This window comes from Echeneis naucrates, chromosome 24 (assembly GCF_900963305.1).
Source record: "Echeneis naucrates chromosome 24, fEcheNa1.1, whole genome shotgun sequence".
Taxonomy (NCBI): domain Eukaryota; kingdom Metazoa; phylum Chordata; class Actinopteri; order Carangiformes; family Echeneidae; genus Echeneis; species Echeneis naucrates.
In genome coordinates, this window is record NC_042534.1 from 4738282 (window position 1) to 4755807 (window position 17526).

The 17526-nt window shown below is 37.4% G+C and overlaps 2 protein-coding genes across 2 annotated transcripts; one reads left to right on the forward strand and one right to left on the reverse strand.

Moving 5' to 3' along the window:
- Nucleotides 1-45: 45 nt before the first annotated feature.
- Nucleotides 46-11496, reverse strand: LOC115038217 (phospholipase B1, membrane-associated-like). The gene is made up of 41 exons (XM_029497089.1): nt 11445-11496; nt 11060-11113; nt 10913-10973; nt 10799-10833; nt 10602-10686; nt 10462-10513; nt 10052-10132; nt 9758-9823; nt 9605-9666; nt 9456-9531; nt 9246-9353; nt 8795-8869; nt 8358-8432; nt 8214-8274; nt 7846-7904; nt 7369-7442; nt 7219-7262; nt 7001-7109; nt 6700-6751; nt 6431-6511; nt 6287-6352; nt 6078-6178; nt 5844-5925; nt 5647-5751; nt 5244-5339; nt 4612-4683; nt 4331-4408; nt 3686-3746; nt 3296-3354; nt 2918-2985; nt 2750-2793; nt 2356-2455; nt 2202-2253; nt 2031-2111; nt 1868-1933; nt 1658-1749; nt 1357-1438; nt 1156-1260; nt 978-1073; nt 804-878; nt 46-297 (listed from the first exon to the last, which is right to left on the reverse strand). Exons 1-41 carry the CDS (start codon nt 11494-11496, stop codon nt 46-48), a joined length of 3195 nt encoding a protein of 1064 aa, XP_029352949.1.
- Nucleotides 11497-14863: 3367 nt separating this feature from the next.
- On the forward strand, nt 14864-17173 carry LOC115037979 (protein yippee-like 5). The gene is made up of 3 exons (XM_029496780.1): nt 14864-15023; nt 15850-16015; nt 16380-17173. The coding sequence occupies exons 2-3, from the start codon at nt 15875-15877 to the stop codon at nt 16599-16601; spliced, it is 363 nt and encodes a 120-aa protein (XP_029352640.1). The 5' UTR covers nt 14864-15023; nt 15850-15874; the 3' UTR covers nt 16602-17173.
- Nucleotides 17174-17526: the final 353 nt, after the last annotated feature.

Genomic DNA, 17526 nt, shown 5'->3' on the forward strand with positions numbered 1-17526 from the left:
TACAACTACAACGGGTTCATATTATCAACAGTGACAAACACTGCATTAGAAATTTGTCTCATTGCTATTTTCTCTTTTCTCTATTTCTTTTCTATTATTTTTAAAGCAGGAGAGAAGTTGGTAGGCAACAATAATGCCAATAATTAAACTGACAATTCCCACAACCACTGGTACCCATACAGGTATGGTGGAGGGACACTTTGGCACAGGGACGGTTGGTGTAGGAGTGGGAGGAGGACTTGGGGTAACAGTTTCTGTTGGGAGGCTGTTCATCTTTGTGAAAATGAAGGGACTGGCCTATAAAAAAGGCAAAATAATGAAGCGTTAATAAAAAGAAATGTAACTTAAACACCAAAGACTGTACGACAAATGGTTGATCAAATAATAAAAGAATAAATTCAATCATTAAATAATATAATGAAATTATCAGATAGATAAAATATGGCTTAAAATATGAACCTACAGAAACGCAATTGATGCTATGAACAGCATAAAAGCTATGAATAAAACTAAAAGTTTAAGTAAAGTTTCCATTGTGATCCTGCTGTATATTTCATATTATAGAAATTATCTTTTTTAAATACATCACAATGTAATGGCTATGTTAAATTCTTCATATGTATTCATGCATAGGGTAATTTATTCACTTATGTCTTATTTATTAATTGAGTTAAGTACCACAAGTCTACATAAAATGAAACTAAATAACCAATAAATAGGTCAAATTGAGTGACACAATAATATCATTTGTTGTTGTAGTGGAGTTTTGCTTCCGACTCTCAAACAGAAATCCCTACACGTACCTCAGAGGGACAGTGAATCTTTGAGCGATCATATGTGAAGTTGTTGTAGGCTTGTTTCTTGCCCACAGGTTCTAGCTATTAAGACAGAAAGAGACATTCTGTAAAAACAATAGTAACTAAGTAACACTGATGTATCAGGCTCAGTTTGGTTAATATTTTTTGTCTGTTTCTCACCATGTTATTCCAAAGACCAATGGCCATCTCAGAGTGAGCTCGTTCACTGATGTGTAAACAGTCGACAGAGAAGAAACTCAGGTCAGCCTCCCCCTTCTGGTGAGAAGATCAGATTCTCAGTCCGGGAACATTTGATTATTTTGGGTCTTTCTTTTAATACACTTTGTCTATAACTTACTCCAGTATAAGGGATGAAGGAGTTTTGTAGAAATGGTTGAAGGACAACAGCAAAGTCTTCTTTTCCATCATAATGGTCTCCAGAAATGAGAAGCTCAAGCTCAGCCTTGGGGAAAAAAATTGAAAATGGAGGAAATGAGATCATGATGACGATGTGAATCCTATATTTAAAAATGTTATATGAGTATAGAAATGCTTTTACCTGGTACTCAAGATTGATTCGTTTTAGTTCTTCAAGTTCTGGTGAGTTTTCAGATGGGTTAAAAACACAGGGACACTCGGTCCTGCAAAAAATCCAAAACTAAGGTTACAACATAATATTAAAACATCAAGACCAACTCCAAACATCTACAATTTAATCTTTGCCACTTTTCAACACATGATTACTGTACATATATGTCACCAATGAAAGGCTCTTATAGGCTTAATATGTGTAGCTATTGTATATGACATGGGATAAGGTAACAGAACAGAAAAACAGACAGCACTGTTACAAAACAAACCTCTGCAGTAGAGAGCAGGTCAGTGTATTCTTCACTGTTTTTAATGGATATATCTGCATTATCTCCACCAAATTGACCAACAGCCTTGGTACCTACAAATGTAGATGGGATAGACAACATATATATATATATATATATATATATTTATGATCCACTAATACTCACAAAGAGATTAGATGGGTTAGAAGTAATGCTTTAAATGTAACTCACCTCTTCATAAAGCATGTCCAAACTGAGCATAAGGTTGTGACTATAATTCTTGGGTGACAGATTATTCTGCAGAGATATGTAAAACATGCTTTTTGTTGCAGTTTGGTAATATACATAAACTGCTGTATCTGTGTGCAGTAGATGATATTTAAGGAACACTTACTTGGTCTATGCAATAATGGCAAAGATCATTTCCCCCAACAAATAATGTCACAAGTTTCCAGTCCTTTTCAAAGTTAATGTCCTGTGTAACATGTATATAGAACATCAGCATATGGTAGAACTACATGGAAGAAACTAGACGTAGTGTTGCATAGATTTAGGGAAGTCTGACCTTATTTTCTCTCATGGCCTTGATTAGAGCTTCCACTTGTGATAGAATATCTCTGTAGCAGAACACATCCAGGCAGGAAATGTGAGTGAGACAACTATAAGAGGGTTCAAAAGTTTTACCAAATAAAAGTGTACACGGTGATGTGTGCACTCACAAAGCCTGAGCCCCAGGTACAGCCATGTTGAAGTCCTTTTTTGCTAGTAGCTGACTTTTGGAGAAGCCTTTCAAAGTTGGGTTGAACTTCTTCAAAATGTCTGAGGAAAAATGAACATTTGAAACCAACCTAGAGTGATAGTGCTGCAGGTATTTACCCTTTTTGACGAAAAATCTTCATGTGACCTAACCACTCTTTATTGGAAAACATATTTTCAAATTCAAAGCATTCCATTTAAATGTGGCTGATCAAAGTAATGAAATAGATTTTACAATGACTGGTGCAAAAGAGAGAGACCTAAATTAACATGACAGGGTGATGATGATGGATATATTGTGAAAAGAGTAAGAAGAATAGCACATAGATAATAAGAATACCAAGTATGAAAACTCACTTGGGAGTGTTGTGACAGTTTCAAGAGCATTATCTCCTCCAATGCTGCAAAAAAAACCCAACAAAACAACAACAAAAAACCAAAAACAACAAAACAGCAATCATTAGTATGGTTTGTAAAATGTAACATTTGAGGTGCAGTTAATTTACTGCCCACGTGTCTTTTTACCTCCATGACACGCCTTTATATTTTTTATAGAGATCAAAGATATTCTGTGCTTTAGCACCTGTGGCTGTCTGTAAGCAGAACACAAAGAAGACACAGAGTAATAATTAGTACAGAAAGTGAGACACAGACAAAGAACAAAGTTACATCAAAGACCAAACACTGGAACATAAGAGAGGTAGTCATCTCTGAAGCGGCCTCTCTGACTGATAACAACTTGATTAGAGAGTTCAATAGTTCAGTGACATCATATAACTGATCTCAACAGGTTCATAGCTGGTTGAAACAAAACAAGTACCTTCTAATATAAAAATGCATAGTCATGAGCTGAATTTGTTTTGAGTATATAGCATTAGTGATGTATGAATTTTTGGCCCTTACCGTTACAGAGTCTCCAAGTGCTCCCACAACCATGATGTCTGCTGGTCTCAGCTTGTGAACTACAGGTAAAAGAAAGTGTTTCAACTTATTGGCGTCAGGACAAACCATGTACACCATCCACTATAATATTTAAGACTTTACCAGGTCCTTCACTCAGCATCAAGGGAAGAAAGAGTTTAAAGAAACAGTGTACATAATTTATATGTGATCACAGCATTGTTAGAAGCATCTTGGCAGAAATTGAGACAATCCTGCTGCTTATGGTACACTTCATTCCACCTGTTATACCAGCGTGTCCGTATTTGTGCATTCTTTGTTGCCTGTAAATAAGAGGACAACAAATTTCATATTGACTATCTATTGATAATAAAGGGATGACTGTCGCCTCACCTGATGTTGGCACAGGATCAGATGGAAGAAGGTTCACACAGGAGAAGTCACTTCCCCAGTTCTGGTGAAAAACAAAATGAAGATAGAAATTGGTGATGAATAAATTTATCTCATTCTTACTTAATTTTGGAATATATTTTCCAAGTCAATTTCCCTTAGCTTCTTTATGAGCATTAAGCTCTTGTAAATAACAATAATGCCAGGTTTAAAAAAAATTGCTTGAGTATTGAGTTTTAGACTTAAAACTATCCAACGTAGGAAAACACTGTCATCGCTTGCAGCATAAAAAATGGATAAATATGGTAAAGTAAACTAAAGTGGTTATCCACAATGTTTAATCTTATCTGTTAGTTTCCCTAATTTTCACAGGTTTGGTGTTTTACAATCCTTCTTATTTTCATATTATTTTACTTTATATACTTTATATTATTATTTTAATGTTAATCTATTAATGATGTAAGGTATAAATAAATAAAGAAACTTTGATGAATAGTTCTTTAAAACCGAGAAAAACTGCAAGTATTCACTTTAAGAAGCTGAAAACTATAAATTTTATGTGTAATCCTAGGAAAGAATTAACAAATTATTGAATCAATATTTGAGCTTCTGTTATATTATCTGCTAAGATAAACAATAGGTACTTACTGTAATAGGTCCAGGAGAGGGGGTGGGTCCAGTATATTCGTAGTTGCTGTTGTTATAGGTGCGAATATATGGGGAAGTCTACAGAAAAGAGAACAATCTATATTATAGGTGCAGCACTTGGCACATATGCACCTTCACGGTATCAAAAGTTGAAATACAGTAAACTGCTTATTTTCAGCATTTAGTTTGTTCAAAGTCACAACATTAGGAAAACTGAGAGACACAATTGTATTAAAACCACATTTATCAATATTCTAGAAGATATAATCACAATTTATTACCTTGGTTGGACATTTCAGCTCAATGTCAGCAGTAAAATTGTTCATTGAAGTCTTCTTGCCCAGAGGTTCCAGCTGGTTAAACAGGAAATGCCAAGTGAGAATAGCTTGACACTTAATCACAATCAAGGGTTCATTCATATATGATGATCATATCCTAAAACATGTACTTCATCGTGCTCATAGTTGCAGTGTTTGTTTTATTTAGTTGTCGTAAACACTACTGTTGTAATGGCTATTGGTTTAAACTGCTGTAGCAAAAAAAGGCATTCTCAATGATATTGTTACATCTGCTATTTTGTCAGCTCTTGGACTAAAGGCAAATAATGGCAGACGTCTTTAATCTTCTTGCCAGCTGTCGTCTTTGGGATAGTATCTGTAGGTCGTCTTGTTTTCTGTTTGTTTTGTGATTTGGTAATTTGGCATCCCTGTGTTCAGTGTACTGCTAACCAAGCTAGCCATTTGGCAGCTCCCTTGAGCTATTATGTTGCAAATACAGCGTTTTCACTGTGGCCTGGGTCTTTTGAATCATACTCTTTCGTTTCAAGCTTCTGATACAAAGCTTTCTGATACAAAGCATTCAGAGAAAGTGTAAAATTGCTGTAAAATCTGCTTCATATCTGTCAGGTGCTCACCATGTTGTTCCAGAGGGAGTGAGCCATCATTGTGTGGGCCTTCTGGCTGAGATGGAAGCAGTCAGCACTGAAGAATGAGCGATCAGGACGGCCATCCTGTTGAAAGGATGCATGTAAGTGTTCACTGAATAAATCAGCATTTTGGGAAATATGAGTATTTCCTCTGTTGTGACGCGTTCAAGTCAAAACAGTTTTTCATGTTTAATTGTTTAGAGGATTGCTAGAACAGTACCCATAATGCAAATTCAAAATGTGATCACTATTAAAAAAAAAAGTTTTAAGTGTTAATGTCAACACACTTGGCAAGAACAGATCGGTGAAGTTAGACTCTGAGGATTCTGGTGATAACTCTTAGGTTAGATGGTGGATAAGAATGATGCCACAGGTTCTCATTGTTACTCACTGGTAGTTTGGGTACAACAGTTTCTCTGAAGAAAGGCTGGATGACCACAGTAAAGTTTGAGTGGGTGTCATACTGCCCTGACTCCACAAGGTCATGCAATACGCGCTTGAAGGAAGAAAATTGACAGTGTCAATGTCTAAGGGTGAACTTGGTAGTTTCTGTAGTAAACACACAATGTTTTTGTCTGCTGTTCGTACCTGATAGCCTCTGTTAATGTCCTCCACCGACTGAAGAGCTTGAGAGTTGGCCTTTGGCAAGATAACACAAGGACACAGAATTCTAATGAAGGAGAGATAACATGGCATTATGTCCTGGTTCAGATGATAACAAGGAGAACATGGATTCAAATTTATAAACCTGCTTATTATTATTTAAATTTTAAAAACCTCCGAGAGATTTTTTTTTTGTGCAGAGAGAGAGCAAATACTCACTCTACCAGCCAAGTTGGGCATTTCAGTGAAGCATCCAGGTGCAATTGTCTGAGAGGGGAGATATGGAGAGGCTCTATCAAGTTTACCAGAGCTCTCGGCACCTGACAGAAACAAGCGCAGTTAAAGCTGGCAAACTATCAAATTCACCAAAATACAGTATATCTAATGAAAGCATGTCCACAACATGAAACCTGTTTTCTTTATTTTACCTCCTTTTGTAGATAATCCAGACTTTCACGGACATTACGAACATAATTCTCTACAGAGTACAGGAGCTGTAAGGAAAATTAATTTTTAACGTGTGTCATTCAGTGCTCTTATCAACTGTTACTCAGTCCTTTGGGGTTACTTACAGAGTTGTAGCAGTAATCACAGATGTCATTTCCACCAATGAAAACAGTGATCACCTTCCAATCTGACTCAAAATTGATTCTCTGCAAAAGAAAGACAAATGTCAGGAAGGGTGAGTTTCCAAGTCTCAGTACTATAAGTACGATGATAGCTATACTGTATGTTGAATATTTTAAGACATTTTTAAGATTCAAGATATACATGTAAAAAGCATTTTCTATCTTTTGCTAAGAATAAAAATAAATAAAAAATCAAAGGCCTGTAAACTTACAGGGTCACTCTTCATTCTTGCCACCAGGGCTCGCACCTGTGATGGTAGATCCCTTAAATTAAAGAAGTAAAACATTAAAGCAGTTATTTTAAAATATGCCATACATCTAAATGTTACTCTCTTTTGGCCTGTAGTGTATATAGTAAATGTCAGCAGTATTTTAAATTTGATTACTTGATTTTAAAACTGTTAACTTTATATTGACTCGCAAAACAATATTTTCACTGAGCTGTATTCGGTAATACGGTAGTCTTAACCTTAAAGACGACTGTACCTTAAACTAGAAGCCACTAAAACTTACTTGCTCTTGGCTCCTGCCACAGCCTGGTTGAGGAAAGCTTCAGGAGTGTGTTCTTTACCCGTACCAACAGAGTAGCCCGTCAGGTTGTGATTAAAATACTTTAAGATGTCTGTCAATGCAAAAACAGATACAGTTAAATGATTTATTTCACAGCAAAGGGACTCTAACACACAAACTTCTTTTATGAAATACAGAAAGTTAGGATGAATGACACTTACTGGGGAGTGTGGTAACTGTGGTGAGGTTTTCTTCACCACCAATACTGGGGAAAATTAATAGCTTTAATTACTCTCTGTATGAATAATTCAGTGGTTGCAGTCAGTCACATAAATACCAACACAGGTTGAGTCGACAACTATTGAACTCACCTCCAGGATAAACCTCTGTACTGGCGCAGGACGTCCAGGATGTTGCTTGGACTGGATGCAATCCCGTTTCCTGCCTGCCAGATAGAAGGACAGTGTTGCAATAACATGATGATATGACATTGTAGTTCTTTTGTTTTCAGGACCCAAAAATCATAACTTTCATCCTGTCAAGAAATTAAATAAAATCCTGTGCTAAAAAATCTGAATAACTGAAGCAATTGAAGTGGTTTAGAATCTGATTGGTCAGTCTGGTATCAATCCACCATTCTTTATTTACACTATAATACCCTGTAGTGCAATTATAAATGTAATTATTATTATATAAAATATTATCAATGACCAATAATTTGCACTATTTAAGCATTTTTACTGGACAATTCTAATCTCTAGTAACCCTCTAGTATCTAATTTTCATGTTAAAATGTTTTTAAAAGATCAAATGAATGAATGAAGGAATGAATTAAATAAATCACTCACTGTCAGAGAGTCTCCAACAGCAGCCACAACTTTCACATCTCCAGGCCTGAGTTCATGGACTGAAAAATACCCCGCAATGCATCTCAGTCAGAGCACCCATAAATCCTACACTTAAGATGTATACAAATTATGTCAGGATATAGTGATAAAACATGTCAGAAATACTGTATAGCAGACACCGATTGTACATTTGCCAGATTAATAGCAATACCAATAGTGTCAATAATTAAGTTGGATTTTGGTTCAGAGCTGTTTTGAAAGGTAGTGGATTTTTATGGGAATGCCTAAGAGTGAAAAATCACAAACTGTTTTTGAAAGTCATGCTGGAGCCTGATAAAAGCCGGATAAGCAAGTGTAAACCACCTTACCTGAGGTGGGTGTGGAGTCTGAGGGACTTAAATCCACACAGGGCATCTCTGTTCCCGTAAACTGAGCGGAAACAAAGCACACATCCACAGTCAGGACTAAATAGGAGCTAAACAAAGCTGGTTTGACATCAGACTGATACTCACTGGGTGAAGGAGAGGAGAAACATTGCTGTGGTGGTATGATGGAGAGTTTGCCTCTGTCCTCAGGAAAGGTCGATCCTTGGACACAGATAAGGAGAGGAGGAGGAAGAGAAGAAAGAAAATTACTTAATCCCCACTGAGTATTTGGGTTTTAGAATGATCATTTTAAACTATAGTATATGTTTAATAGAACAAGCTAACCTATCTGAATGTGTCTGTGTGGGTTCTTGAAACATTCTCACCTCAGCTGGACATGGCAATTTGATAATGTTTCCATTGTCCTCTGTGTTTTTTTGGCCAACTGTGGGCTGCAGCTGAAAGGCAGAAAACTTGTCTTCACATTTGCCACAAAGAAAACAGCAACTAAGTGTGTTTGTGTAAATACGAAATTAGTCTGTATGAGAAAGATGGAGAGAGTGGAAGGTTTCTTTAGGCCTCACCAGGTTTGTCCACATCTGCAGCATTAGTTTATCGGTTTGTAGTGTAGCTTCTGACTCAGAGAGATGATTCCTATTCTGTTAGCACAAAAACATTGACTGAATGTTAGACGCAAGAAGTTCCATCTTCTGTCCCTGCTGTGAGATAACCATGACTGTCCCTGTCACAATCTGCTGGACCAACTTTAGCAAAGACACTGACACTCAGCAGCGTTGTGTTTTTACTGTGTTGACGGATTATTTGCTTTTGCACACATCCCTACATGTGTGTAGGAGGTGGCTGATAGATACAGGAATGGTTAAGGAAATTGCAGTCAGACAGCAGTACGAATGGAAAAACTCTGACCTATAATGAAAAATAGCCCAGACTGCTCCTTGCTTAAGTATTAATAAGGAGTAAGGGAAGCCAACTGTGAAGTGGGTGAAATGGTGGTATCAGCTGCATGTAACTCACCGTCACAGACGACAGATCTGCGATGAAAGGTTTATCCTGCAGGGTAACAGTAAAGTCGTCTCTGTCACCATACGAGCGTTTCTTTACCATGAGCTCATCCAAAGACTCCTGAGCAGGAGAAATGCAAATTTACCATGCAAAGTAAAAGATGTACAAATTCACAGTACAGAAACACAAGTTACAATAAATAATAATTTATACAGGACAAACCTGCAGATAATGAGTCAGTGTCGCCCTCACGAGTCTGCCTTCTCCTTCACTAAGTGTTTCCATGCATGGGCATATCCTGTCACAATAACAATTATTTATTATTCATCATCAACATGGATGAGGGGAAACATTTTCAAATATGAACTTACTTGTTCCGCATTCTATCATGCTCCCCATCCCACAATGAAACACTGATGATGGTCCGCTTTAGCTGCAGCACAGTGATGTGAACCAAAATGTGACATTCTTCAAAAATACTGATGGCGAAAGATTTGAAATACTTGATTTCATGTGAATAATACCTGGGACTGCAGCAACTGCAGAGCATCATCCACCTCCTCAACCACTGCCTGGATAGCAGAATGAACCTGCACACAAACACATCAATACTCTTTTTATTAATCTTGCAAATGGCTGTCGTTCAGGAATGGGTAGTTTTTCTTGCTGCTGGCACAAATAGCTTAGCTCAAATTGAATAGAAACATAGAAAAACTGGTCGGTCAGCTCTTGGGCTTGATATTTAACATCATATGACATTTATATTTACTAGAAATAAAAAAAGTAATTTAACATCAATGTAATATTTTTCCGTTTACCTGCTGCTGCTTGCAGGCACAGATTTGATCCACCTGAACAAAGAGAAGCACCAGTTTCCAGTCTCTAGCCACATCAGTGACCTGTTGGGGAAGAAAATAACATCAACTACTTCAGAGAAGTTTATTTTACAGGTCAGTATTATCAGATTTACTTTCAGTTCATTTTCAATTTATTTCCTGCTTTGCTTTCTCAGTCTCCAACTCCTATCCTTTAACACAACTGTGTTAGTGAGTGAATATGTTTTAAAGCTAACTTATTTTGTGATTTAGTGGAAAAATAATTATTAAATACCTAGTCTGTAGCCTGTGTTATTAAGATAGACTGAAACACAGAGGTAGATGTGTAAGTGTGTGCTGACACAGAAGAGGGAAACCTGTATCCCTTAGAGATAGAACAGTAAAGCACTGACCTGATTGTTCTGGAGATAATACAATACTTCTTTAGTCTGCTCCAGCAGTGGGCTAAAAACAGAAAGTAACATTAAAATGCTGGAAGCAGCCAGAGTGTTTTGGTAGCAGATGTCTTAATGGCAGAAAATAACATCTGCACCTTTTTTGGTGTAACTGAGGGCCGTACAAGTTCAGTTCTTCTGACAGAGGACTGACCAGTGCCGGATTGAACAGGTTCATCAGCTCTGACAAATGGACAAATGCAGGTTTAATACACTCAATTAATTTATTTAAGAAATACTTTGGATTTGAATCATGCACACCATACAAAGAACAACATTAAAGTTTGAAATGTACCTCTGAATCTGGAGAGCACTGTGGACAACTCAGTGCTGTAGGAAAAGATAAAAACGTTATGATGTATGTGTGCTGAAGCAGCATGGGTAAAGGCCACTGGTGGCCTGTGCTCACCTGTGCATGTGGAATCCAATGGAGGAGAGCACAGCCACATCTGAGGGCCTTACACTGTTCACTTAACACAGAAAGAAATTATTTGTCAAAAATGCGGCTCTCAGTGTCTTTGTGAGTCCACAGCCATTAACGTAAATATGGTCTCACCAGTTGAAGGAGGTGACTGAGAAGGAAACATCCCAGTGCAGGGCAGTCCAGTCACTGGAATAACAGTCAGAAAACAAATCCGTTGTGAATATCTGTGCATTTAATTTGGTATCTGACTTTGTTGTAGTTGTTGGTATCATTTGCCAAATCAAAATTTGGATTTAAAATAATATATTTTATGAAGGCCATCAGGTGCAAGTTAAAATAAATTGTTCCTCATGTATTTCACTATATTGAGTGTTAGTTTGTTCTAAGTCAGCAACCTCCTCTAAAGCCACCATCAGTTACATCCACAGCATAGAAATGAAAGCCAAACATAAATCAAAAAAAAAAAAAAATGCAGAATGGACGGACAGTAAATTACAGAACAGTAAATCTGAGAGACCTGTTGTCCATGTGAATCCCAGCAGGAGCACAAGAACCAGCCGTGGAAGCATCTTCTCTCTGTATTTGTCTAATTTTGATCTTTTCTGCAGCTGCTTCTTCCTTCCTTTCCTCTGTGGTTTGTCTGTCTGGCATACCTGAACAATAAACTATACATATCATCATTATGGACAAAGGGAAGGGAGTGGTCTGCTTGTCCAAAGGACACCACCGTAAGCTTTTATCAAACAATGATAATGATAAGATCCAAATGAAGGATATATTACTGTAATATTAAGTGAGCGTGAACTTTAGGGGTTAATGTGCTTCCGTTTACAGACTCAGACTCTCTTTTTCATTAGGAACAAAAATACATATGATCAACTGTTCCTTCAACTTTCAAACTATCTCAGCAACATCCCAAAGTTGTGTAAATCAGCTACTCATGAACAAATAATTGAATCTTTGAAATTATTCATATTCACAAATAATTAATTTGCAAGCAAACAACAACAAAAAAAGTTTTAGTCTGGTTGTGACCGCACAATATCTGCTGCTCTAAAGTTAAATATAAAAGTTTGAGCTACACTGTGATGGAAAATTACAGGGTAAAATCATAACTTATTGCAGATTATTGCTTTTTAAAGTCACTGCTGTGTCCTTTCATTGCCAGAATCTGAATATGTTTCTACTCCTTCAGCCTTTTCACCCGTCACAATATAAGATGAGGAATCACACCACTTTGTGACTGGCTGAATGGTTACCGTATGACGAATTTCAAAGAGGGAGAAAAGATTAATTTGGCTCTAGTGCAATAACCAAAACTCTTTTTTATTTTATTTTTTTACATTCATGGGTAAGGTCAGGAAACAAAATTTGTCTGACTAAATGTGCTCCTTGTTGGTTTACGTATCATGAAGTATAAAAAGTGGACATTTGTATATATTCTATCAATCCAAAGCTGTGCATATATAATTATTTAAAGTCCATATTATGTGATCATGACAAGACCCGTGACATGCCTCAGTCTTTTTCACTTATCTCTCCTGATAAAAGGGGTGAGGATCTTTCTTGACAAAGTTAAGTAAACAATTCATCAGATGTTTACTGTTGTGCATGTCCACATTGATTCTGCCAGCAGTGGTTAGTTAAACCAGCTGAACAATTACACACAGTGAATGATACAGAAATGTTTAAAGGATTCAAGTTCAGTCAGGCCAAATAAATGTTATGATCTTCCCTGAATCGTGCAGAACTATGAACACTTACAACGAGTCAACTCCAATCAAGATTCCGATAACTGTGATCTGGAGTCGTGCTGCCTTTATAGTCTGTTATCTTCCCTCAAGGACACTAACTCTGATTAAATCCCCTGATGAAGCATGACTTCTATCGCCCTGATCTCTGCTAATCTGGGAACATGCTTAGATAGGCTGAACAGGCTGTTCTGCACTTACACTTCTGGATATGTAGCAACAGCTAATCATCCATTCTCTTGATCTTTAAAATTATAAATTGACTGACCTGGTTTAACAGGAGATCAGAGCTGCGTCGCTCCTCTTTGTTTCAAGAAAAGGAGCAACTGACAAAATTAAATTACCAGTTGTGAAACTTCTTAACCACTAACCAGGCTGATACATATTTAGAATCCTTATGCAGAGCAAAAGATGTTTCTGGTAAAGCTCTTGACTTGGTTGGAGAAAAGTGAGAAGGCAAAAAGAAAAAGGTTTTGATCCAAGCAAAAGATCGAAATATGTCTCTCCTGTTCAATATCTTTAAACTTCATATCAAGAAATTTTCAAACCTAGAACGCTCTGGAGCTCCAGAGACTTCTGAGGTTTATTAAGAGTAGAGCATTTCAGAGGATATGATACAACTCCTGAGACATGTTTTGTGCAGTATACAGTTATAATATTTGATTGTTTACTAGTGATATATTCTACTCACCTTTTGATCGAATGCTACATCATTTTTTATTATAAGTAGTTTAATCAGTTCTTGTGAATGTGATCCTCAATGCTGTTTAATCTTTATTTGCTTTCATTCTAATTGAGTATATTACAGTGAACAATACTGCTGATGAGGGTTTCTGAGTGGCTACTCACAAACATGATCAATCAAGGTTAGTGTTACACTTAGTTAAACTGCCTAATTTGTCTCAATTTTCACAACCAGTGGAAACTTTTTGACTCCCAAGTTGGTACTTTGGAGTGTTCTTAAGTAAAATGCTTAGAAGTTTAGTAAATTTGGGCCTGAGAGGCTTTATTGGCTGGAAAAGGAAGAAATAGTTGATATTTTTGAGGGCCTTTGGTATCACGTGTGGAAAATTGTACCGTGAACTGGCAGCTTTGACATGAGCATGAACTCCTCTGAAGAAAGAATTAGTTGAAGGAAGAGTTTCTACAAGAAGTCCCTGTTGAGTTTAATGAAGAAACAAAGGAGGGGCTGGAGGGGATAATAAAAAAGTGCCTCCATAGATCCCACCAACTGGAGCAATGGGAACACCAGATGGATGTTCCTGATCGCTGCTTTTCTGGCTCCTCAGAGCATACAAACATTCTTTGGCACCAGATACAGTCAGTCATCTGGGAGGAGGCAGATCTCCGTGTGGTATTTCAGGAAGCTGCTAATGTCTTTGGCCAACTGTCACATAACTTATGAAGCTTTGGAGTTTTTTTTTTTTTTTTTTAATCTAATGAAGTCACATGACAAAATCAAGAAGCAGAATCTCACTCACCAATGACTCTACTGTTACCTGTCAGTTTTATTTATTTATTTGTCAGCCATAAGTTTTTAGGGAGATCACGTTATCTTACAGCATCAGTTTAATCTTAATATTACAGAATATTTATAGCACATGATGATAAGAGGCCAAGGCTTTACCTACTGTATATTTACAGCTGGGTAATACACTGGCCAGCAGTGGCCTTCATCAATATCAAATTGGTTTGTGATAATTGATAACTGGCACACGTCTGAATGGTGTCTCAGCTTTGGTTTACTGGACCTGCAGGCCTTTGGTGGGAGGTAGTTTTTTCTTTTTCTTTTTTTAAAATACAAATTCTTTAAAAAAGAAAGGAGGGGGGACAGAAGCACCACTGAAGACAGTCCTGAGGATCTTCATCCACCGTGTGTAACATGTTGAATGTGTCTGCTGCCTCTGTGTGGTCAATATTCAGAGCTGCAGCTGATATAGGGACGGCATGACCTGGGCTTTCAAAATAAAAGCAGGCTTTTCCAACTATTGAATCTAAGTGCTTCAGAGGAACTAAAAATAAGATATAAAAATGGAGTTAATGCCTCCAATAGAGTCTAATGCGGACTACAATCCGTGTTACAAAACATTTTGTGTAACTTTCTCAGTTTTTCGTCATTGTGAACTTATTTTGAAAGTCCAGAGCGGAAGTGTCGCCTTTTGCTGCTCGTCCTGGATCATCTGCTCCGAGTTTGACAACAACAACAACATCATCATCATCAACAGAGGAAACGGGACTTCGGTGAACTCATTTTAGACAGTAAAGAAGAGGAACCAGAATAAACACAGTCCGGACAGAAATACCGGCCTTTGTGCTGAGGCCTTTCAACTTCCGCTAACGTTTAGGTGAGAAACCCAGCCGGAGACCGACATCTGGCCTGCGGACGTCAGCTCTCCTCTTCTCATTGTTTCTGACAATACTTCGGCTTTAACATTGATTTTATCTTCAATATAACTTCCTGCAGCTGCACCGCTTCATTATAGGAAGTTAAAGCGTCTTTTCGTTTTATTGACAAAAGGCCCAACGCTGTTTTCAAATGAGTCCAACAAATATTTCATTTTCAGGTTTCCAAGAACAGACTGAACATCACACTGTTATAGTTACCAACAGGACTGCAGCTAACGATTATTTTAATACTCCACTAGTATCCTTAAATACAACATATGACTCAGTGACTGTTAATTGTATATATCTATGACATCTGTGTGACTAAATGACTGGATTCAGCCCAAACACTTCATTTTGGAGCTGAGTCAAGAATAATGCAGAGTCATCCAGCATATAAACCTAAAAAAAAAAAAACTCAAAAGACAGCCCATAACATTGTCACCATGACTCAACCCTAAGATGACCAGTCTTTTAAATACTGTTTTGAAAAAGGCAGTGAACTGGACTCTATGATTAATGTCATAAAGCTGAAATATTATAGGAACCGAAGATTTTATCACAAATAACCGGCCTGCTATGGCGTTAGCAAATCTGAACCTTTAAATAACTTGTATTTCACTCTCTAAAATATTATAACATAATGATAAAATCTCATTGTAGTGTAATTTAGATTGAAATTTATAGCCTTAATAATAGAAAACATCTGCCCTGTTTCCATTACTTTTTTTGGCCTTTAATTATACGTGTAAATTTCGTCTAACAGGGCTTCTTCCTTCCGTCTAGGTTGCCTTTCCTCCTGATCAGCAAAATGGGACGCATCTTCTTGGATCACATCGGTGGGACTCGCCTCTTTTCCTGTGCCAACTGTGACACCATCTTGACTAACCGAGCTGAACTCATCTCCACACGCTTCACTGGCGCCACAGGCCGGGCTTTCTTGTTCAACAAGGTATCTGAAGGTCACTCGTTTGGCATGAATGAATCCAGTAATCGTGGTTAATGGCTGTGTAGCACTTGTTAGTTTTATTGAAGACACCGTGGTCAAACTACTGAAACAAGCATCACTGAACAATAAACAAACACCCACAGTATTTTAGCAATTCATTTGATATTATTATTATAAAAGATATTTGCTACTTTTGCTATTTTATTCCATTAAAGTATTATTGGATATCAAATAAAACATTTCTGGTTACAAACAAGCACCAAATATTCCACATTGCTGACTTTCCTTGATGGCAATAGCTTATGAAACCGAAGAGTTCCACACAGGAAGAGTGAAATGTTGAGGTGACTGATGTCTGACCCTCTAGGTTGTGAATCTGCAACACAGTGAGGTCCAAGACCGAGTCATGCTGACAGGAAGACACATGGTACGAGATGTCAGCTGCAAGAACTGCAACAGCAAGTTGGGCTGGATGTATGAGTTTGCCACGGAAGAAAGTCAGCGCTACAAGGAGGGCCGCGTTATCCTGGAGAGAGCGCTGGTGAGGGAGAGTGAAGGCTTTGAACATGTTCCTTCTGAGAACTCCTGAGTTCACTTCTGTAGTAGTTCCGATGCTCATTCCATGTATACTACAGCTTACGCTCCAGCAGCAGTGCATGGACATGCATAGACAGTGTGCCATTTGTGAGTAGAGCTACACCTAAATAATATCACAGGCTGGCTGTTTGTGGGAAATTTAAACCCGAGGTGGTGGACGTGTTAACTGTTAAACGTGTTAAACATTTTTATCCCAGGAAGGGAAATACCATTGCTTCTTTACCCATTTAGAACCACCTGAATTTTCCGTATCTGCCTGACAGGCTGTACAAAATGTGCTGGTGGGGTGGGATTTCAGCCGCCGTCAGAGGGAGACGATGCCCTCGTTTAACTTTACAGCAAGTTCAGACAGATATAATGCAAGGATTTAAATACGCAATAGCAGCACAGATGAAAGCTGGTGTTGAAGAGAAGATTGTTGGGTGGGATTTAATGTTACAAAATGCTGCAATACATTCCTTTTCTAGCAAGGGTTATGTGTGATGTGCTAGATTTTTGTTTTTCTTCAAATGTTTACTGGTTTAAGTTTCTTCAATATGAACTGAACCAGAATAAAAGAAGCAAAACTTAGAACATGGTTTTTGTTTTTTGTTTTTTTTTTTTGTCAAAATGAATGAAGTCAAGCAATATAAAAATTGAGGCTTTTCATATGCTTTTCATATGTCTGTTGATATTTAGATTTTAGTGATGAAAATATCATTCCAGTCACAGCCAACCACTGATTCAGTCAAAAAGATGGATTAGCTTCTTCCTGTTGCATCTGAATTGCTCTGCTTTTTTTTTTCAAATACAGTGACACAACAACCCTTTCTCATTGTGTAGCAACATATGGAAAAACAAAAAATAATAATCGCACTGAAAAGCCACTAGAAAAAATAAAAGTGTAAAAAAAACAAACAAACAAAAGAGCTGAAACG

What these genes read in the sequence shown, in the direction of transcription:
- LOC115037979 (XM_029496780.1), top strand. Translation starts at nt 15,875, where the DNA reads ATGGGACGCATCTTCTTGGATCACATCGGTGGGACTCGCCTCTTTTCC. An exon ending in GGGCTTTCTTGTTCAACAAG is followed by an intron (nt 16,016 to 16,379) that starts GTATCTGAAGGT and finishes CTGACCCTCTAG; the next exon opens with GTTGTGAATCTGCAACACAG.
- LOC115038217 (XM_029497089.1), bottom strand. Translation starts at nt 11,496, where the DNA reads ATGCTTCCACGGCTGGTTCTTGTGCTCCTGCTGGGATTCACATGGACA. An exon ending in CACTTGGAGACTCTGTAACG is followed by an intron (nt 2,986 to 3,295) that starts GTAAGGGCCAAA and finishes TTCTGCTTACAG; the next exon opens with ACAGCCACAGGTGCTAAAGC. An exon ending in TATAAAGGCGTGTCATGGAG is followed by an intron (nt 2,794 to 2,917) that starts GTAAAAAGACAC and finishes TTTTTTTTGCAG; the next exon opens with CATTGGAGGAGATAATGCTC.